Below are 23,462 nucleotides of genomic sequence, written 5' to 3'. Positions count from 1 at the left end.
TAGCCGGCGGCGACCGTGGTGTGGTGGTAAGGTGCACGGCCTATCACACCATAGATACTGGGTTCAATCCCCGGGCAAAGGAACATCAAAAATTATGAAACAAGTTTTTTCAATAAGAATAATGTGTTTGTTTTATCGTCCTATTGATAAAGGATTCAAGGTTCGAAACGAGCTCAAGGCCAGATCAATAATTTTTTGTAATGATTATTGCTTTTTTAGTTTTTCTATAATTGAAAAATTTTATTTTGTTTTTGGAATAGTAAGTAGAAAATTTTTCAGACAACCTGCCATAGCTGCGGAGATAGATCCATTTCGAAGGGTGCTAAGTAGGCCGGGTCGATTTGTGGGGAGGCAAAAAAAATCGCCCATTTCTCTGTGAAAATCATATTCCAGGGATCAAAATAAGAAACTTTGCCGAAGGAACCATACCTCTAAAACGAATTCCGATGTCCCCCCCCCCCCCCCCCCTTTGGGTCGTAGGGGCAAATTTTGAAAAATCCCACTTTGAAATGCCTATGTTTTTTCTTTTTGGAGTTTATTTTTCTCTTTAGAAATTTATTTAGTCAGAACATATGTAAATGAAAAAATTAATATAACTTAGTAATAGAAAAGAAATTAAAAAAAAATATTAGAAATTAGCATTTTTACAACCCCCTTTTAAAACCAAGGCATCACTGTGATGCATTTGCATGTCGTGAACATAATAGTGTGGGTTTTTTTTTTCAACCGTTTTAAAAAATGACACAATTGCAGATCGTAAAATTGCTTGTGTTGTTTTTTTAAGCCACCACAAGACACAGCAGGTAGAATTGAAATTGTCCCTACCCAAAAGTTCGACCCAAAGGGGGGACATCAGAATTCGTTTTAGAGGTATGGTTCCTTCGGCAAAGTTTCTTATTTTGATCCCTAGAATGAGCGATTTTTAAATCGACCCGCCCTAGTGCTAAGCCTTCATTATCAGTACGCTTTAGGCACGCTGCGCTAACCATTTAGCTATACAACGGTGGTTTGTTTGACTCACAAATTGCTACTTCTATTCCTTCTTACCAACTATATTTATTCAGCGTTGCGCCATCTGTTGCAAGACACTGATAATGTTGGATTTGTTTATTGTCAATTACTTTTTTTGACAATTCCCAAGTGCTCATGGTTTATTAACAATTGTTTTTGTTTTATCGGCCTATTGATAAAGGATTCAAGGTTCGAAACGAGCTCAAGTCCAGAACAATAATTTTTTGTAATGATTATTGTTTTTTTTTTTATTTTTTCTATAATTGAAGCGTACTGATGAAGGCTTAGCACCCTTCGAAATGGATCTATCTGCGCAGCTATGGCAGGTTGTCTGAAAAATTTTCTACTTACTATCCCAAAAACAAAATACAATTTTTCAATTGTAATTATTGTTCTGGCCTTGAGCTCGTTTCGAACCTTGAATAAGAAGCATGTTTTTCTAAGCGAGGTCACCCCTCGGCAGTGATTTGGCAAACACTCCGAGTGTATTTCTGCCATGAAAAGTCTCAGTGAAAACTCATCTGCCTTCCAGATACCGTTCGGAACACGAAGCAAATTAGAAGCGAAGCTCGGCCTTAAATCTCTTCGGAGGTTATCGCGCCTTGCATTTATTTATTTAATAGAAAATTTAAACTTTGTAAATCTTTTGCTTAAACAGTATGCGCATGGGCGTTTGTTTTCAAAATATATTTTTTCAAATGCGCAAATTAACAATAGCCTCTCCGATATTGCTAACAATAACAAGAGGGCGCGAATAATTATTTCACTAGCTGAAAACCACACGTTTAAATTCATGTAAAATAAAATCAGCGCGAGCCTTTAAAAGCATTTTTTTTTTTCAATACGTTCATTTAATTCTTTCAGGCTCATGCTCGATTATAAATGGCATGATTAACACCTTTGACGATTATTTAATCAATTTGAGTGAGTTTACGAAAGTAACAGTGGCGAAACACTGTCAGACGCTGTTGGCTGCCGATTGTTCGGTAATGCCTGAAATGGCTATATTTTTATTGGCCTCACCGGAAAACGGTTTAAGTTCGAATTATGGCCTACGTGTTTATATAGGACAGCATTATTTTACATTTAGACCGGTTAGTAATTATACAAAGCTACAGGATCATGAACCAATCAATATAACAATAAATAATAACGAGAAAGTCGTCAATTTACGTGAGCGCTCCTATCGATATCCAGAGGATGTGAGCGCATATGAGTACCAGTGAGTATAACCTATGAGTAATATTATAATTTATTAATTTCTAAATTGTTTTTTTTTTTTTTTTTTTTGTTTTACCTTTTCAGCGTCGAATTAACCGAACATAATATACTCATAGTTGAAAATGCGCAAATGCATTCGACAATACAATTTGATATGTCCAATGTGTTGAATTTTGAAATTTATGGACTGTACAAAAGTAAAATGTGTGGCCTGTGCAGCAAACCATTAAATCCAATGCAAAATTATACGCTCTGTACGTCGAATTAATACAAAAACATGTATATAGATAAGCAGCAGTATAAACTTTTACATATATTTGCATATATGAATGCAGATTTGCACACTTTTTAATACAAATAAACAAAAAACATGAAAACAAATTAATGAGAAGTTACAATAAAATCGTATTTCATATGTCTAATTCTAGTACTATATTACCATAAGATAACAAAAAAAAAATAATAATAATAATAATGTAGTTTTCATAAACATGTGTGCAAAGAAATTTAAATATATGATCCGTTCATAAAATTTCTTCGTTCTGTCAAGTAAAATACCTATATGCATAAAAATTGGCATGTATAAGTATTAAAGAAAAAAAAGAAAAAAACTTAAAACTTATATTCCATTTTTAACATGATGTAAACGAAGTTACATTGAAATCATTTTCCTATTATCACCATATGTCTAAGTACGTGGCATTTTGAATCGTATCTGATACTCCCGATCGCGATGTAATTGTGAAAGTAAATGTATACGCAGTTGCACAATATTTTCCAATGTTTGATTACACAGTTGACAAGTAAGCGGTTGTATAGCGCCATCACTATTTGAAAATAATAATAGAGTTAAAATTTAAATTAATTTTTATTAATTAGGGATTAAAAATGTAGTAAACTCACAATTGACGTAAACGATGCAGTTCCTGACAATGTACACCCAATGCATGTATACGATCAAATTTCTCATCGTACAATCTGAGTGCCGTATGCAAAGGAAACAGTGAACGATGTCCGTAGATCGGTTCAGTTTCAATGACATCCTCTGGATCGAGTGGTAGCCAAACATTATCAAAACTATCCACATGAGTTTCAATGTATTTGCGGTTCTTATTTAAGAGCCTGAAAGAAGAAAGTAAGTAAATTATACAGTGTCAAAGTATTAAAAAATATGAATGAAATTTATTCTTATTTTTACAAAATCTAGAAGAAAAAAACGTAAAGTAAAATCAGTCTAGCGTGGAAGCGCTAAAGCATAGTGTAATAGCGTAACGGAGTAAATGTGTATACTTTAAAAACTACGTTTATGCACGAGGGATTCAAGAGGTTGATAAGCGCGATACAAAGCTTTATAGCTACAAAGCTTCAACAAGCCGATTGTCAACCTCACATTCGCGAGTTGAATCCTGTTACAAATATGAATATATCACACACATATTTAGCACACGAGGCTCTGGCGACCCCAAGTTCCTCATGGAACTAGGGGATGGGGGGCGGGATGGAAGCTTACTGTTGTACTGTACAGGGGTGGACCATACATAATGAGAGGGGTTATAGAGGCGTTGGTTCAACAATACAGTTGAAGAGATGGTTGGTGTCATGTTGGGACACATTACAAGCAGGACATATGTTTTGCATGTCGGGCTTGATTCTGGATAGGTAAGAATTTAACCTGTTACAGTATGCAGATCGAAGTTGAGCTAGAGTGACTCGCGTTTCCCTAGGGAGTGTGCGTTTCTCTTCTGCAAGTTTAGGGTATTGTTCTTTGAGTATAGGATTCACCGGGCAATTCCTGGCATAGAGGTCCGACGCCTGTTTGTGGAGTTCGCTGAAAACCTGCTTGTGTTTTTTGGCTTCATAGGGCTGTGTTCTCAGGTGCCGTATTTCCTCATAATGCTTACCGAGATGACTCCTTAAACCCCTGGGCGGTGTTGGCTCATCAATCAGATGTCTTGGGTATTCAACAGGAACTGTTTGGTTAGCATTTTTATTCTCGCCTTATTATGTAGATGCTGTTCTGGGGACATAAGATGACAACCCGTGGCGGTTCTGAGGGCGGTATTTTGGCAGGCCTGTAGCTTCTTCCAGTGAGTAGTCTTTAGGCTTGGCGATCATATCGGGGGTGGTAATGAGCGTTTCTTTATCTTTACCCCATGTACTGCCAGCAATAGATTTGAGGATTTTCTTGCGGCTCTCGATTTTCGGTACAATTGCGGCTGCATGCTCACCAAAATGTAGACCCTGATAAAACGTCGCACCCAAAATTTTGGGGTATAAGACAGTCCGTAGCGTAGTGTCATTGACGTGGATGTTCAAAATGGTCGACATTTTGGACTCCATGTTGTAAATAAGGTCGCCGATGATTTAGTCGGTGATAATGTCAGGTTTCCGCGAGGCAAAAAACTGGAGAGATCAGGGAGGTAGCCGTTTATTTTGTTGCAAAGCTCATCGATCTGTGAGCCTGGGTCTGGGCCTGGGCCTGGGCCTGTGGCCATTATTGTGCAGTCATCGGCGTAGGAAACGATAGTAACTCCTTCAGGTGGCGAAGGTAGCTTTGATATGTAGAAGTTAAACAAAAGTGGGGATAGGACACCACCCTGTGGCACCCCTTGTTTAATTCTTCTTGCTTTGGATGTTGCGTTCCTAAATTGCACCGATGCCTGCCGACCACACAGATAATTTGCGGTCCACCTTTTAAGACATGGGGGAAGGGTAGACCTTTCCAGGCCTTGCAGTAACGTGCCATGGTTGACCGTATCAAAAGCTTTTGATAGGTCTAGCGCAACGAGTACTGTTCTATGGTGGGTTTTCTAAAGCCATGCTGATGATAGGCTAGTTGCAAATTTGCTTTGAAATAGGAGAGCAGAATGGCTTCAAGTGCCTTGGCTACTGGCGATAGGAAAGATATCAGGCGATAGGGATCTCCTATGTTAGCTGGTTTCCCAGGCTTTAGTAGCGGGACCACCTTGCCCATTTTCCATTTTTCGGGGATGACAAGGTGGAAAGCGACAGGTTACTCTCGCGATCTTTTCTGTGGACATTATACCCAGAACACGTCTGCAGAGCAGATCTTGCTGTGAGTTTAGTCTCTTGAATCGCAGCGATGCGGATGTTATGCCGCTTCATGAAATCGACTATCTCCGTGATCTTCCCAGTTAACCCCGAGCTGATCGGGCTAGTACATTAATGGTGCTTTGTTACACATGCCTTAATCCACAATAAATCGTCAATAGATAATCTACATGTTTACATATGTTCTAACCATTGGATCTACATTATTTTCTGTAAAATTTTCACGTTTCTTTTTATTTTGTGATTCCAATTAGAGATTACTGCATCTCTAAAATTTGATCATAATTACGGATTATCAAGAAGAAAAATGTATGTGGGAAATCGAGTTATATAATTAACGATTATGAGTTGTTGAAGATAATATCGTTATATGGAAACTAGGTCTAAATCGACTATGAATTAAAAAGTACTGCAAGTGGGCCTAAGAAGTTACGTTCGAAAAGTATTTAATTACCGTATAATTAGGTTTTTAATTTTAGCTGATAAATCAGCGCGCATATTCGGTTGAATCGTTGGACGTTCATCACTAGGATCAGTATACAACATTGAATCCATGCAATAACGCAAATGATTGATCTGTACCAAAAACAAAAATAATAATTGAATGTGACATGTGTAAAGTTTATAATTTACAAAAAGTTTCTTTGACACTCACCAGCTCCAAATCATCTTTCAGAATGTCACAATCCAAATTCAGCACTATGTCATGCTCTTCATAAAGTGGTTTGTATGTTTCTTTATCGTAGCCCAAACCCGCTAATATTGCAACATATTTTGTCTTATTTACATTTCTTTTAATTTGCATAGTAGGACAGAATAGTAGAGTCATTAACGCACCAAAACCATGTATATTCGGCATCAATGTGGTGGCGCGTGCTGTAAGAGTTTCGGCGTTTTGTGCTTCCGTTATACTAGCAGCAACTATTAGACGTTCATGGACATCTTGAGGATCCGTGTCGATTAACACGGAATTCACCGAATCACGTTCAACGCCTACACTTTTCCAAGTGCCAATGCGTACGGCTGAAAAAATTTTTGTCTCAAGCGCACTGTATGGACCACGTAGCTGTATGGTACGTGTGCAATATTCACGTGGCGGTGGATCAACTTCCATATCATTTTCTGGTTGTATAGAACGTAAGTATTCTTCATTTTGTTTAGAATGATCTTCATCCAAGAAACGTGTTGCAACAGATTGTTTTCGTAAACGAAAATCATGATCGGCCTTACAATTAGAAAGTAAATTTATTAGTTTTGAAAAAATTAGGCACAAAGCAGCTGGAAAATACTAGAATTCATTTAAAAAATGGCAATTAAAAAATGTTTCAATAATATTTAATTTTGTCCAACAAAAGCACAAGCTAGTCCCTATATAATAATAACAATGGTAACGGAACGAAATTCCAACGCTTCCCAAGGCAGCCGGTTCTATGTACCGGAGCGACTCGGAATTTTTCCCGACCAAGGGCTGTCGTTTCAGTGTAACCCTATTTAACGAAATTCCAACTTTGTCCCGTAATTATACCGTAACAGTCGCTTGACCCGATGACAAAAACAATCCCAATATATTCCCGAGATAGGCATGAAATGATCCGGGGATAGTTTTGAAATAATCCTGAACCTTTCGCGAAATTATGCGCAAAATTCTACCAAAATAAGCTTGAAATTAATCCAAAATGCTCCCGTAACATTCCTTATCCAATACCGCAATTGCCCTTAAATTATACCCAAAGGATCCTTAAATCGATTTAGAAGTGGTATCGAACTAATATCTAAAACGATGCCAATGCTATTCTAAAATAATTACAAATTATCCTGAAATTGGCATTAAACGCTCCAAAAACATTCACAAATTAGTCCCAAAATCATTCCGAAATAGTCCCGAAATAATCCCTTAATAGCAGGGACGGAAAATAATAATTCTTTTTTTTTCGGAGTCGAAGAAGTCCGAATTGTCCTAGGTGAAAATGTTCTCAGGTATCCCTATAGCAATATCATGTCGAATCATGCATCCTTTTTATTTTTCGAACTTTTTCCATAAAAGTCCACACATAAAAGTAAAATCTGTATTTTTATTTTTTGAGTCCGATAGAACTAGTTAAACTCGAACTTTTAAAAATAAAAGTCCGGAAATAAAAGTTAAAGCCGAACTTTTATTTTTTAAGACCAAAATAAAAGTCCGGCTTGATAACAAAGAAACGGCTTATCCGAGTTAAAAAAATTTTTTTGTTTCGAATAAGCCGTTTCTTTGTTATCAAGCAGGACTTTTATTTTTGGCCTTAAAAATAAAAGTCCGGACTTAACTTTTATTTGCGGACTTTTATTTTTAAAAGTTCGAATTTAACTAGTTCTATCGGACTCAGGTAATAAAAATCGAAAAATAATTTTTATCTTGATCCAAATATATTAAAAGTCCAAAATTAATAGTTTTGCAAGGAATTATATTATAAAACGAATAATAGTTTCCGTCCCTGCTAAGTAGTACAGAGTTTATACGGTAATCAATTCCGAAATATCCGGAAAGATCGCAGAAACAATTTTGATTTACATCTGTTTACAATAAGACGTGCGATATAGCCAGTAGATCCTTCCAGGCTATTAGCTACCTTACCTTGGACATATAATTCTCATCTGATTTATGCGCCAATCCTTTCTCTACAAGTATATCATTTAATGTGCCAACAGCTGTTCTAATTATCACATTAGCAACACTGGCAACCAATGAGAAACATTCAATTTCTACAACCCCAGCATCGGCAGTTTCTTGCATTAATTCCATTGCCTCATCAGGCCATTTGCCGCTTGGACATTTAACCGATGATGGTTCGACCATAGCTAAGCGACACTCAAACATACGTGGTGGTATATCGATCAAAGATTCACAACGATAGGAAAAGCGACGTAAATGTTCAAAATCGACTACGTCAGTATTGCCATAATCCACAAAGAATACCTGTGGTGCAAATTGAATACGAAAAAAATATAAAATTATGTATCGATCTTGTAATATGTTCAGATAGTTATGAGGAAGAAATTAGCGATAAAAATTAAGAAACTTTATCAGTTATTTTCGTTTGTTTTATTGTTTATTTTCGTTAAGTTGAAGAAAACCTTAAAAATCGTTTAACCAAAAATATACTCATAATTCAACATTTTCAAAAATTGCTAAAATCGATCATCGATCGATTTAGTATGCAGCTCTTTAGGCCAATCTCCGAAAATTCGCATTCATTTTTGACAATTTTAAAGCAATTTTATTTTTTATGTGGCAAAACATCAGAAACACACTTCGAAAGAAATATTGTCAAAAGTTAATGCAAATTTGAAGACAGCTAAGACTTATTCTTTATTAAACTAAAACTCAAAGTAAAATTACCGAAATTTCTATGAAATATTTGAAAGCTTCTCGGGTTTTTGAACTTTTTCGAAAAAGATTTCGAACCTTATTTGCTTAAGTTTATGTAACTCATTCATGTTGTTTTAAAAATTATAAAAAATAAATAAAACAACAAAATAATTGTGTAAAGCAATATGAGCCTGTCTCGCTAATTAAATATGTACATACAAAAAAATAACTGCCGAAATTTTTTAATATGCTATTTTTGTCTTCGCAGCCATATGAACCTTATTTGCTTACTTTTATGTAACTCATTCATGTTGTTTTAAAAATTATAAAAAATAAGTAAAACAACAAAATAATTGTGTAAAGCAATATGAGCCTGTTTCGCTAATTAAATATGTACATACAAAAAAATAACTGCCGAAATTTTTTAATATGCTATTTTTGTCTTCGCAGCCATATGATGAGGTGTTCAACTCTTTAGCGTAATAAGCGACGAGAATCTAAATCACTTTCGCTTACCTTAAATTGACAATGCTGTCGTGCAGCTGTTAATACTTTCAATATCCTAGCGCGATGATATTTATTTTCAAAAGGAGCCGACACCATCATACCCCTCGATATGGCGGCAGGGCTTTTGAAACGCCCACGCTCCAAATCTTCAGGATTATTCAAAAGTGCATGAATTTCACGTAAACGTTCCATTTCAGAAAGTGGTTGAAAATAAAACTTACTGCAGTTTTCAATCTAAAATAGCAATTTTTACAAGTATTACAATTATGTAACTGCAAAAAAAAAAATATGTAGCAACTTTCTTACATGTGTAATATAGCCACGTATCATTTTCTGAAACACTGAAGGCAATACAATCAATTCGGGATTTTTAATTGGTTTCTTATTTGGACGCCAAACTCCTTCAACCATAGTGCCTATGCGCCTTTCCTCGGCGTATCTCACTTCATTACGTGGGCTTTCAAAAGAAAAAGTACATTATTGATGAATTAGAAAATATTTTATAAAAGCACTTACTCCATAACACGTATTGTTGTACGCATATTAAGCATACGCAAACGCACTGCTTTATAGATTTCAGGCAATACACGTCCAGGTACATATAGCTTCAATCTACCACCATCATCTTCATCATCTTCCTCTTTTTTAAATGTTACAAAAACCCGTTCTGTGCCAGTTTGAAAACGTACTTCAATATTTCGCGGATGTATATGTACAGCACGAAAGAGTTCTTTAATTGATCCAGTATATAATTGTCCAATGTGACGTGCATTGAAACCAGTAAAATATACTGTGGAACATGGATCATTGCCGCAAAGTGTGTGATATATGCCGCGTTCACGTTCAGTATCATTCAAATTGGAACGTGTAAAATAATTGGGATAAAATGCTCCTGCTATAATTATTTTCCATACAATCGCTTTTTCGTGATCCATCCAACATACACGTTGATAGGCATTATGTTCACGAATGCCATAATTTTGTAGACGTTCACGCAACTCAGTTACTAGCAGATGCATTTCCTTCATTGAACGTAAATTAACGTAATAACGTTCTGCCCAATTATTTTCAACTTCTTCGTCGTTTATGTTGTGTTGTTCTCGAAAGGAAACCCAAGTCTTAAATAAAAAAACAATAAATAAATGCAGGCATGCTTAACCAACGAAACGATATCATTTCGTTACGATAATCAACGTTAATAAACGAAACGAAGTCATTTCGTTTCGTTTATTAACGTTAAGATCGTCAAATTAACGAAATGATTTCGTTTCGTTTTCTGCCATATCAAAACGAAATCAAATCGTTTATGTTGATTATTAATTTCAAACTATGCTGGCAAAGCTGATTGATGGCGGAGTCATTAAAGGTGAAAGCATTAGCCAAGCTGATTGCAACTTTTCTCATGAATTTTGACAGTACAAACATTTCTCAGAGTATTTTTGACATTACCACCAACGAATTACACAAACAAATTACATAGAGTTTGTGTGTGTATGTGCGCTCGTTGTTGCCACCTTACGGCTTCACCATGGCTATAGCATTGCCAGCACAATTCAAACATAAAGTATCACGTTTTTGTTAACGTTTTTAACGTTAACGAAAGCTTTTCGTTTCGGTTAAAAACGAGATACAATTTATCTTAATAATTTCTTTATCGATAATATTTCGAAGTGTTTCAACGGAAACGGTGGAAATTTTTTGATAAACGATTAGCTTAACGTTAAGGTGCATCCCTGAATAAATGTTATAAATTAATATAAATTATAATGTGTGATTATTTATACTAGGGTGATTCAAACAACAAAATAACATTGGAAACAGATAGTTAAGTTAACTAGCCTTTTCCAGCGTCCATTCGCACGGACAATATAATTTCTAAAATTACGTTGAGTTCAAAAGTTAAATTTTATTTATACGTTACAAGATACAAAACAATCTTGAAATTATCGTAGAAAAGTCCCGAAATGATTCCGAATACAATCCAAATATTATCTGAAATAGTTCCCGAAGGACAAAGAAAACAATTTCAAAACAGTCCCAAAATAATGGGGCGGGATAGCCTAGAATGTGGTCATATTAATCGTTCCCGAAATGGTTGGTACTATTAATGATGCTTTGTTACCGAAAGGTACCGGATCTATAACCGGCAAAGGCCATCAACATCGATACCACTCCCAAAAACCTGCGGCGAATATCTTTATCGTTAATACAACAACATCTGGAAATTATCCCGAAATTGTTGTTGTTGTTTTTTGTGTAGCGATAAGGGCACTCCCGAAGGTTTTAGGGAGTGTTATCGATGTTGATGGTCCTTTGCCGTATGCAGACCCGGTACGCTCCGGTAAGACAGCACCATTAAGTTACTAGCCCGACCATCTCGGGAACGATTTATATGGCCACATTAAACCTGAGGAGCTTCGTGGCTGTTTCGAGACTATTACGAAACTCTTATGGTTTTCGTGTTTTATCGGCATATTGACTTGTAAGACCGCGGATTCGAATCGAGCTCAAGGCCTATTAATTTTTTTTTATCATTATTGTTATGATACATTTTTTCTTAATTGAACAAATTTTTAAAGTAGAATAAAAGAAAGGAAAGATAGACATTTATCATAACAATAATAATGATAAAAAAAATTAAAAAAAATTATTGTTAGGACTTGAGCTCAATTCGAATCCGCGATCTTACAAGTCAATATGCCGATAAAACACGAAAACGATAAGAGTTTCGTAATAGTCTCGAAACAGCCACGAATTGATCCCAAACTGCCCCTACATTCTTTTAATGTTTAAAAATAATTAAATATTCTCCGCTGGAGGCATATTGTTGTTATCACCATAATGAATGCAAATCAACCTACGCTATAGGCTTTGAAAATGGCAAACAAATCCGAACCAGATCCATCTGCCCAGGTGAGTTTTTCTATGTACGCATCAGCTTCACTTTTTCCAGCACTACGATCGACGCTAGATTTGAAAATCGAGCGTACACTTAGTCCAGCAGCTGGAAAATTTTAATAATAAAAATAAAATATATAAATATTAAACTTCTGTTTATAAAGGAGATCTTTAAAAAAATATGTATTTTACCCATTATTATCGCCTCATCCAAAGAACTAAATATATAGCCAAGCAAAATCAGACGTGTTAGACGTATATCAAGCGGCATGCCAGCCATTACACGTCCCATAAAGCTCAAATCACCATCCTGTATAGAATAAACGCCATTAACTGTTGTGAAAAGTGCACCAACCTCTTTCAAAGTTAATACAGTATTATGTATATCGGAAAGATTTGGTGGTGTCATAGCCAAACCAAGTATATCTGGTGGTGGACCCATATCGAGTAGTTTAGCTTTAAGGACGGCAGTTTCCAGAGGGCAACGTAGCATTTCAGCTGTGCCAAATTCTTCCATATAATGCTGTAATGAATTACATTATTGCAGACGGGCTATTGTATTAATACATGTGCTTTTACCTCATAAAAGTTTTTTGAAACCATACGATAGACACGTCCATTCATAACACGACCAGCACGCCCAGAACGCTGGCGACAATTCGCGCGTGATGCCCAATGCAATTGAAGCGAGGAAAAATTTGTTGCAGTATCAGTGATAAGTGATTTGGTCAAACAAAAATCAATAACTGTAAAACATTAAATTTATGCAACTATAATATTTAGTACGATCAGACCTGTTAAATAATGATTACTAATGGTAATGATTAGCCGATCCATTGATTATTTTCTTTAAACGCCATTTAATGATTACTTGCCATTATTTTCTATTTTTAATGATTACTTTTCAATTAATTAAAAAAATAATCAAAAAAAATCATGATTTTTTACGATTATTGAAAAAAATCAAAAAAAAATCAAAAATAATCAAAAGTAATCAAAAAATGCCTCCTTGATTACTTTTGATTATTTCAATTGTTTTCCGTAAAAAGCAATTACTAATTGATTAAAAAAAAAAAAACCAAAAAAAAAAAAAAACAAAAGCGTTGATCTAAACATATTCTCCGGCAAGTATATACACGTGCATAATTTGCTACACTCATTATATAAAATAATAACGATCCTCTATGGTCCATCCTTAAGTCAAGCCAATTTTGTTTTGTATACAAAATTAATATATCCACTATTTTAGATTACGTTAAGGCTATGCCCTGATTGTTTTGTAATCAAAGTTTATCATATTGTTCGCTTTATTTTAGTAATATTGGTTTCATATCATCGCCAGTGTGGTGCAATTTTCTCCAACAAAAGGTGGGCTGAAAAAATTTGGCTAAAAATGAGCTGTATAGCTATCTGGGTGATTCATGTACTAGCATGGACATTTGGAAAACACGAAGTGCTTTGAAAGAAACTGCTAAACTCTTCAACACGCCTTTAACTTCTTCTGCTCCTGTTGAGCGACTATTTCTTTGCAGGAATTATAAATACTCCAAGGCGTCAGTCTTTGTCGGACGTTTCATTCGAAACCTTAATTTTATTGAAAGCAAATGCAAATTTGTTATAATGACTAAAACAATTTTTAGATAATGAATATACATAAATACCTCTTATATTACTTTCTTTTAGGTTTTGATTTCCATCCAAATATTGTTAATTTTGGCAATGTTAATTTAATGAAACAATTTTTAATTGATGCAAATAATTATTAATTGGATACACATTTCATAACATCACTACTTCCTTTTAAAACATCAACTTGTGCAATTTTTATGTTTACAAAAACACATATATATAAAATTAATAAAAAATAACATGAAATTACTAAAATTTACATTTTCTAACTGTACCATTGAGCATGTACATTAGATTGAGACGAAGCCTCACTTTTCTGTAATTTCCGTTGTTAATACTAAAAATATGGCTCACTATGCAAAACCTAAGATTTTATAGAAAATATCCTAGACGTAATCATAATGAAATAAAAAGAAGTTTAAATCTAATATACATGGACATATGTTAATAAATTTATCTGGGATATAACAACCTTTGGTTAGACAACTAATCATGATGATGAATGACAACTTAGAGGATCGCTCCAGTTGGTAGTGAAGATATGAACCATCAACCTAAGTAGTATTACTCATACATATTGTTTGATCATATCGTGTTCTCATAAAACAATACGCACTCCCCAGGTATTAATCGGAAACACTTATAGACACGATAATTTGTAGGTAATGTAGGTAAAAAAAAAAAAATCAAAAAAAAAAAAAATCAAAAAAAAATAATCAAAAATAATCAAAAGTAATCAAAAAATGCCTTCTTGATTACTTTTGATTATTTTTGATTTTTTCGATTATTTTTGATTTTTTTTTTTATCTTTTTTATTACTTTTGATTATTTTCTTTGTTGAAAGAAAAATTCTTGTTTGTTGCATGCACGGAATAATTTCTACATACAAGTATATTTTAGGATGCAATATTAAATCGTAACCGCTTATCGAGGCAAATATATACATGCAACATATAGGGCTAATGGTATATGTGCGTTGATCTAAACATATTATCCGGTAAGCATATACACGTGCATAATTTGCTACACTCATTATATAAAATAATAACGATCCTCTATGGTCCATCCTTAAGTCAAGCCAATTTTGTTTTGTATACAAAATTAATATATCCACTCTTTTGGATTACATTATGGACTATGCACCGATTGTTTTGTACATACAAGTACATTGGAGGATGTACCGGTATATCGTGAGCGCTTATCTAGGCATATGGGTACATACCCACCTACAAATTATCGTGTCTATAAGTGTTTCCGATGAATACCTGGGGAGTGCGTATTGTTTTATGAGAACACGATATGATCAAACAATATGTATGAGTAATACTACGTAGGTTGATGGTTCATATCTTCACTACCAACTGGAGCGATCCTCTAAGTTGTCATTCATCATCATGATTAGTTGTCTAACCAAAGGTTGTTATATCCCAGATAAATTTATTAACATATGTCCATGTATATTAGATTAAAACTTCTTTTTATTTCATTATGATTACGTCTAGGATATTTTCTATAAAATCTTAAGTTTTGCATAGTGAGCCATATTTTCTCATTTTCGTCTCAATCTAGTGTACATGCTCAATGGTACAGTTAGAAAATGTAAATTTTAGTAATTTCATCTTATTTTTTATTAATTTTATATATATGTGTTTTTGTAAACATAAAAATTGCACAAGTTGATGTTTTAAAAGGAAGTAGTGATGTTATGAAATGTGTATCTAATTAATAATTATTTGCATCAATTAAAAATTGTTTCATTAAATTAACATTGCCAAAAATAACAATATTTGGATGGAAATCAAAACCTAAAAGAAAGTAATATAAGAGGTATTTATGTATATTCATTATCTAAAAGTTGTTTTAGTCATTATAACAAATTTGCATTTGCTTTCAATAAAGTTAAGGTTTCGAATGACACGTCCGACAAAGACTGACGCCTTGTAGTATTTATAATTCCTGCAAAGAAAATAGTCGCTCAACAGGAGCAGAAGAAGTTAAAGGCGTGTTGAAGAGTTTAGCAGTTTCTTTCAAAGCACTTCGTGTTTTCCAAATGTCCATGCTAGTACATGAATCACAGCTCATTTTTATCCAAATTTTTTCAGCCCACCTTTTGTTGGAGAACATTGCCCCACATTGGCGATGATATGAAACCAATATTACTAAAATAAAGCGAACAATATGATAAACTTTGATTACAAAACAATCAGTGCATAGCCTTAACGTAATCCAAAATAGTGGATATATTAATTTTGCATACAAAACAAAATTGGCTTGACTTAAGGATGGACCATAGAGGATCGTTATTATTTTATATAATGAGTGTAGCAAATTATGCACGTGTATATACTTGCCGGAGAATATGTTTAGATCAACGCTCATATACCATTCGCCCTATATGTTGCATGTACATATATATTTGCCTCGATGAGCGGTTGCGATTTAATATTGCATCCTTAAATGTACTTGTATGTAGAAATTATTCCGTGCATGCAAATAACAAGAATTTTTCTTTCAACAAAACGGAAAAATAATCAAAAAAATATTAAAAAACAATATAAAAAAATTAAAAAAATAAAAAAATTATCGAAAAAATCAAAAATAATCAAAAGTAATCAAAAACGCCCTTTTTGATTACTTATGATTATTTTTGAGTTTTTTCAATAATCGGAAAAAATCATGATTTTTTTTTTTTTTTTTTTTTTTTTGATTTTTTTCTAATGATAATCAATTAGTAATTGCTTTTTACGGAAAACAATTGAAATAATCATTGCCCATTAAAATATGCATCTAATTAATTGATTACTAATGCTAATTCAAATTTAACAGGTCTGAGTACGATCCATTGTTTAAGGTGCAGTGCACCTTTTATTATAATCAACATTCACTTTTACTCACCATATTTAACGTCTGGCACTGTAATTGAACTTTCTGCTATGTTTGTAGCTAATATGACTTTCCGAAAACCGCCGGGTGGATTAGTAAATACCTTGTTTTGTTCATGCGTTGAGATCATTGAATGCAAACGTATGGGAAACAACTTTACATTATTACTGTAGAGAGTATATTAATATTAATTTTCATTGTTTTCTTCTATGAAATACTTCATTTATATAGCACATACTCTTCCGATTCACTAAGCAATTGTAATTTGGTACACATTTGATCAATTTCATTTATGCCTGGTAAAAAGATAAGTATGGAAGTTTGTTGTGTTGGAATGTTTTCTATTGACACTGCAGCTTCTTGTTTTTCTATATTATCTATGACTATAATCAATTTCAATGCAATATTATACATTTCCTTCGAAATGCCAGGATCCGATATATCCACATCGATGTTCTAAAATGCAAAACAATGAATGAGATTTAAAAAAATTAGATTCCATTATCCATACTGTGCTATTAATTCGCCCCAAATCTGATAAATAAAATTCGCGCACTTGGAAGAGCCGACGTGAGTCGACACGTAGCACTGGTGCTGGATTGCGACGAATAGTAAAGTAATCGGAGAACTAAACACAGAATTAAAAAAAATATATATATTAATATTTTTGATAAAAGACACTCAATGAGTGGGTTTTGAGTTTACCTCTCCAGCATTTATGGTAGCTGACATAAGTATAACTTTAACATCACGTGAATTTGTGCATAGCAGTTTTCTGATAACAATCAAAAGAAAATCCATTTCTTGATCACGTTCATGCACTTCATCAAGTATTATATGTGTGAATTGTTTGAGCGATTTTTCTTTGATCAGTTTTTGTAGTAGTACACCAGTTGTACAGTAAAGTAAGCGAGTGTCTTCTGTGGTTCTGGCATGTAAACCAACCTAGAAAAAATAATAGTAATTTATTTTTTGAATGTAATCAAAATCCCAGTGTGGAATACAATTAATTTTCGAATCATGAAACCAAATAAAGTCCACCATGAACCGAAAATTAAAAGTGGTCAGACTTTGTTTCTGTCACTTCGTACTAAAGGTTAAATATCTCTATGATGTGGAAATAAAATGTTTTATTGTTCCTCTTAATCTGGACAGAGAAATATGATTTCAAACAAGTAAGCAAGGCTAAGTTCGGGTGTAACCGAACATTACATACTCAGCTGAGAGCTTTGGAGACAAAATAAGGGAAAACCACCATGTAGCAAAATGAACCTACAGTAACCCTGGAATGTGTTTGTATGACATGGGTATCAAATGGAAAGTTTTAAATAGTATTTTAAAAGGGAGTGGGCCATCATAGTTCTATAGGTGGACGCCTTTTTGAGATATCGCCATAAAGGTGGGCCAGGGGTGATTCTAGAATGTGTTTGTACGATATGGGTATCAAATTAAATGTATTAATGAGGGTTTTAAAAGGGAGTGGCCCTTAGTTGTATATGTGAGGGCGTTTTCGAGATATCGACCAAAATGTGGGCCAGGGTGACCCAGAACATCGTCTGTAGGGTACCGCTAATTTATTTTTATATGTAATACCACGAACAGTATTCCTGCCATGATTCCAAGGGCATTTGGTTTCGCCCTGCAGAACTTTTTCATTTTCTTCTACTTAATATGGCAGGTGTTTTACAAGGTTTTTTCTAAAGTTATATTTTGCGTCAAAAAATCAATCCAATCACCATGTTTCATCCCTTTTTTCGTATTTGGTATAGAATTATTGCATTTTTTTCATTTTTCGAAATTCTCGATATCGAAAAAGTGGGCGTGGCCATATTCGGATTTCGCCTATTTTTAATACCAAGATAAAGTGAGTTCAGATAAGTACGTTTAGTAAAGATATATCGATTTTTGCTCAAGTTATCTTGTTAACGGCCGAGCGAAAGGGCAGACGGTCGACTGTGTATAAAAACTGGGCGTGGCTTCAACCGATTTCACCCATTTTCACAGACAACAGTTATCGTCATAGAAGCTATGCCCTTACCAAATTTCATAAGGATTGGTAAATTTTTGTTCGACTTATGGCATTAAAAGTATTCTAGACAAATTAAATGAAAAAGGGCGGAGCCACGCCCATTTTGAAATTTTCTTTCATTTTTGTCTTTTGTCATTACTGGGGTTGATTTTTGACGTAATTTACTTATATACCGTAAAGATATTAAATTTTTTGTTAAAATTTGACTTTTAAAAAAAATTTTTTTTTAAAGTGGGCAAGTTCGTCATCCAATTTTGCTAATTTTTATGTAGCACACATATGGTAATAGGGGTAACGTTTCTGCCAAATTTCATCATGATATCTTCAACGGCCAAATTACAGTTTGCAAAACTTTTAAATTACCTTCTTTTAAAAGTGGGCGGTGCCATGCCCATTGCCCAAAATATTACTAATTTTCTATTTTGCGTCATAAGGTCAACCTACCTACCAAGTTTCATCGCTTTATGCGTCTTTGGTAATGAATTATCGCAATTTTTCGGTTTTTCGAAATTTTCGATATCGAAAAAGTGGGCGTTATAGACCGATTTCGTTCATTTTAAATAGCGATCTGAGATGAGTGCCCAGGAACTTACATACCAAATTTCATTAAGATACCTCAATTTACTCAAGTTATCGTGTTTATGGACAGACGGACGGACATGGCTAAATGAATTTCTTTTTTCGCTCAGATCATTTTGATATATAGAAGTCTATATCTATCTCGATTAGTTTATGCCGTTACAGGGTACCGTTATGCGAAAAAAATTAATATAATGTGTGAGCTCTGCTCAGCTTTATTTTTAAAGGCTTTATCGGGTTTGCTTATTTTGCTGTTTTACTAACAAAATATAACGTTCTTTTTTCATATAGTTGAGCTATTCAACCCAGATCTGTATATTTGTTATTGTGACGAATATTTGCATCACTAAGCGATACTAGCATCACTAAGCAGATACTAAGCAGCCACTCGTATGTACGTAAACAAATCAATCATCATGTGCACACATATGTACATACAAGGCAGCAGAGAGATACGCACAAACGCATGTCATCATCAGCCGAAGTAGTACTCACATATACACACGCATATGGCTACAAACTACAAATATACATGTATATGGCTGGTAACCAAGAATGAAGTTCAGGAAATTACTAGACCTTAAAAAAAATGGGTGAACGAGGAAACCGAGAGTATAAAAGAAGCGCAAGCTGAGGCATGACTAAGCAGTTTGATTTAAACACGCAATTAGTTGTGAAGTTAAGTGTTATCGTGAATTACGCTCAAAGTAGTATAATAAAGACCATTTTGCATTATTGAATATTGGAGTTATTTATTCAACAGTTTAGCGATTCGAACGTTAGCAGAAGGTTTGGAATAAGCAGAATTTCACTAAATTCGTTACACTATTATATAAATTTTTCTAGACTAATATTTAACATTGGAAAAATTTATATGAAACTTTGTGTCGCGTCCGTTACCCAAAAACTCAAATAATATAATAAGCAAACGTGCACTAAAAATTCATAATGCTTTTAGAAAGTTCGAGTAACAAACTTTATTGCTGACTAATATTTGCCACGTCCCTATCCTCTCCTTCATAGCTTGATTCATATAATGGCTTATAACTTTATTTCTGTTTATTCAACGAACAAAGCTTACACGTCGTCAAAAAGAGGGCGTGCTTTCAGCAGTATATAAACTCTTAATTTATTTTTGGAACTGTTAGAGAAATCTTACAAAATATATCGAAAATTTAAATTGTTACATACATTAATTTTGTATAGCGCTTTTATTGACTTTTTTGTTTACGGATATATATAAAGGATTACTTGATGAAAATCTAAAATCAGTTCTATTTCCAACAAGATACGAATTTTAAAGATTATTTTGGTATTATTGGTGCATCAACGATGCATATGCAGAGACAAAAAAGCATACAAATTACCTTGCATTTTTCTTTTGAATTTTATCTGCTTTTGAAATATATAATAGTTCGTTGCAGTACAAACATTTCTCGACTAGAAATGGTCAGCCAAATTTCAATGGATTAATTATATTCGCGAGATTTTGGAACATTATTTATGGCTTCTTAGTTAAAAAATGCGTACGTATGTCGCGTCCGTAACTGAAGACGTGCCCATGTAGAAAACTTCTGACAGTAAAATGGAAAGCTTTCTATACCTTCTACCCTATCTAGACAAAAAGAATACCCTTACGAATTTGAGGTTAGAAAATGTAGAAACCGTAAAAAAATTTTCACAAATGAATTTTGTTGTTGCGTGTAGAAAACGTTTGACAATAAATTGGAAAACTTTCTACGTTTTCTATGGTTTCTAGACAATTATTCAATATGCTTAACGTCAGTACCTGTCAACGGAAGACTCAACCCCACGGTGTCAAACACGAGCCAAATTGCATGATCAACGTCCCAACTATCGGCTCCCTGTTGCCAACCTCAACACTTCGTAGCCGAATCACTGGTACCAAATTAGCTTATAATCGGCCGTTCCAATCACATGGTCTTATCTTGATATGATATGGAGTCTACTTAAGCTGCACCATTTTAATGATAATGGCATCCGGTTGCAAGGCAACTCCACCGTGAATTCCATTACTATTCTAATCCAAGCATAAATATTTATCTACAACATGTTTTAATTCTAGGGCTCATCAGATACATGATACAATTTCATAATTATAATACAAGTATTAGGAGATGTGAACAACCCGTTCTAAGCACCAGGAATAATAATAAACAAAACTGCTTCGCAATTGAGGTGCTGCGATTCAACCTTGCCAACACATCATGATTGAAATTTCTGTTCGCTGTGAATAACTGCTTCGACGTCCTCATAATCGCAGCTACTGATTACATTTACTCTAGATCAGATGCCATCGCTCAGCATAGCCTGACGGAATTCCGAACATTTCAAAAAGAAGAGTAAACACAAACCCACTCTTATAATTATCAACTGATATCAACAAACGATTGGCATCTGTTTCACCTTCAGTTTTCTCACCGGGTTAGAACATTTTAAACAACGTTCACAATTTTGGGATGTGATCAACTCTTTTTTGACCTTCCGCAGACGAGTATTTGAAACATTTATGCTTGGGTTACAATAATTAAAGAGACAGTTTACCCTTGTGGGCGTACCAAGAGTAAACTATATGCCAACTTTCCAACGAAGAAGACTGCATTACTCCAAAGAGAATGCTTCATTGCCAAATCCAACGAAGAAGAGATTGCATAGCTTCTTTAAGTATACTTTATTGCCAGCTTGCACGAAAGTGAATTCATCGCATTAAGGAAAAACCAAGCAATCCAAAATGCGATACGAAACCACAACCCCGCAATTCATCCAAATCTTCAAGGCAGGATCAAGGCCTGAATATAAGAATCTCCGATACATTGTATAAGGTCACGATTAGCTTGTCTTGCTCCCAGCAGTACAGTTTTTAATTGACAGTGATAGGGACGCGCAGGTGATACACCACGGCCACTCTACTCCCTTTGGTATTATGATCACCTCTTACTATCGGTATACCTACTGCGTATACATATGTATATTATTTTCCCCTAACCCGGAGGGGGGATAGTTTCTATATAGAGAGGATTGTTTTGTAGACCTATGCCAAAATTTCAACGATATCTTTCAAACTCAGAAGATATTGGCGCATAATTATAGTCAAAATAAAATAGATTTTAAATTTAGTTGCAGCTTTTTGACATAATTTTCTATGAGCTATCTGTCAAAAAAACTGAAACTAAATGTAAAACCTATTTTATTTTGACTATGATTATGCGCCATTGACTTTATTATTTGAAAATCAGTAAAATATATTTTTTCTTTTTATTATCTATAACTACAGAATAATACACATTTAACAATTCACGCCAACCAAACACAACACACTTCACGAAACAAATGAGAAATGTTGCAACTGAGACGTCAAAGATCGCGAGTATGGGACGGGGAATCACCCACGACAGCGTCAGACTCATTTTCGGGAATCCTCGTATTATACATAAGGCTGAGCTAGTGCTAGTGGGGTAATCCTAGAAAAAGAAATTTTTGTGCCAGCAATTTTTTTGTTTGTACATTGTTCTTAAAGTTGAGAAACTGGGTAGGTGTCACCCCAAAAAAGGTGACACGCGGTGCGGACTGCCCCCGCTGCCCCCCTTTCGCTACGCCACTGCTCAGAGTATTAGACATTTTCTGGAAGATTTTGAAGAAATCATGAGAACGATTAATGCTGATGATCGTTTTAAACTTATTAGTCTTCGTCGTTCGTTGGCGGGAACTGCCAAACTGTTTTTGTCAACAACTACGGCATTAAGTTATGATTCATTGAAGAAAGCTCTTATCACAGAGTTTGCTATCACTACTACGCAATATGACATTTATCGGAAATTAGAACAAAGACGCTGGGATAGGCGACAAGAGACTTTGCATATTTATATCCTTGCAATGCAATCTCTGGCGAAACAGGGCAATATAAGTGAAAGGGAGTTAATAGATTTTATTTTGGATGGAATTAACCAACAAGGATCTAATACTCATCTTTTAATGGGAGCTCGTAATCTCCCAGAGCTTAAAAGTTTAGTAAATAGATACAAGGACAAATGTTTAGTTCCTATAGTTGAAGGGAGGCGAGTTAGTACTATATATATATATATGTAAGGCGTGATAACCTCCGAAGAGATCTAAGGCCGAGCTTCTCTTCCAATTTGCGTCGTGCTCTTCTTGATTTTCCCTACAAATTGGCCGGACGGGACCTGCATGTTTTATGCCGACTCCGAACGGCATCTGCAAGGCAGATGAGTTTTCACTGAGAGCTTTTCATGGCAGAAATACACTCGG

At 34.5% G+C, this 23,462-nt stretch overlaps 2 protein-coding genes across 6 annotated transcripts in view; one reads left to right on the top strand and one right to left on the bottom strand.

Annotated features, from left to right (window-relative positions):
• Nucleotides 1-3,367, top strand: part of cv-d (crossveinless d) — a 53,810-nt gene extending 50,443 nt beyond the window's left edge. For all 5 annotated transcript variants that reach the window (XM_067779639.1, XM_067779655.1, XM_067779648.1 and 2 more), the window contains exons 19-20: nt 1,876-2,233; nt 2,317-3,367. In XM_067779639.1, the coding sequence (XP_067635740.1) occupies nt 1,876-2,233; nt 2,317-2,500 (542 nt within the window). In that variant the 3' untranslated portion in view covers nt 2,501-3,367. The remainder of the gene's footprint in view (nt 1-1,875; nt 2,234-2,316) is intronic.
• The window catches only part of spn-E (spindle E), an 86,658-nt gene continuing 65,607 nt past the window's right edge, over nt 2,412-23,462 (bottom strand). The window contains exons 4-18 of the mRNA XM_067779627.1: nt 17,273-17,512; nt 17,079-17,195; nt 16,806-17,023; nt 16,580-16,734; nt 12,635-12,801; nt 12,248-12,578; nt 12,019-12,161; nt 9,674-10,275; nt 9,464-9,614; nt 9,167-9,391; nt 7,916-8,257; nt 5,960-6,529; nt 5,759-5,880; nt 3,136-3,354; nt 2,412-3,059 (exon numbers count right to left, since the gene is read on the bottom strand). Of these exons, the coding sequence (XP_067635728.1) occupies nt 2,921-3,059; nt 3,136-3,354; nt 5,759-5,880; nt 5,960-6,529; nt 7,916-8,257; nt 9,167-9,391; nt 9,464-9,614; nt 9,674-10,275; nt 12,019-12,161; nt 12,248-12,578; nt 12,635-12,801; nt 16,580-16,734; nt 16,806-17,023; nt 17,079-17,195; nt 17,273-17,512 (3,741 nt within the window). The 3' untranslated portion in view covers nt 2,412-2,920. The remainder of the gene's footprint in view (nt 3,060-3,135; nt 3,355-5,758; nt 5,881-5,959; nt 6,530-7,915; nt 8,258-9,166; nt 9,392-9,463; nt 9,615-9,673; nt 10,276-12,018; nt 12,162-12,247; nt 12,579-12,634; nt 12,802-16,579; nt 16,735-16,805; nt 17,024-17,078; nt 17,196-17,272; nt 17,513-23,462) is intronic.

The sequence above is a fragment of the Eurosta solidaginis genome, chromosome 1 (genome assembly GCF_040869045.1).
Source record: "Eurosta solidaginis isolate ZX-2024a chromosome 1, ASM4086904v1, whole genome shotgun sequence".
NCBI lineage: Eukaryota > Metazoa > Arthropoda > Insecta > Diptera > Tephritidae > Eurosta > Eurosta solidaginis.
Note: the sequence above shows the minus strand (reverse complement) of the source record. Positions and strands in the feature narration are given on the sequence as shown.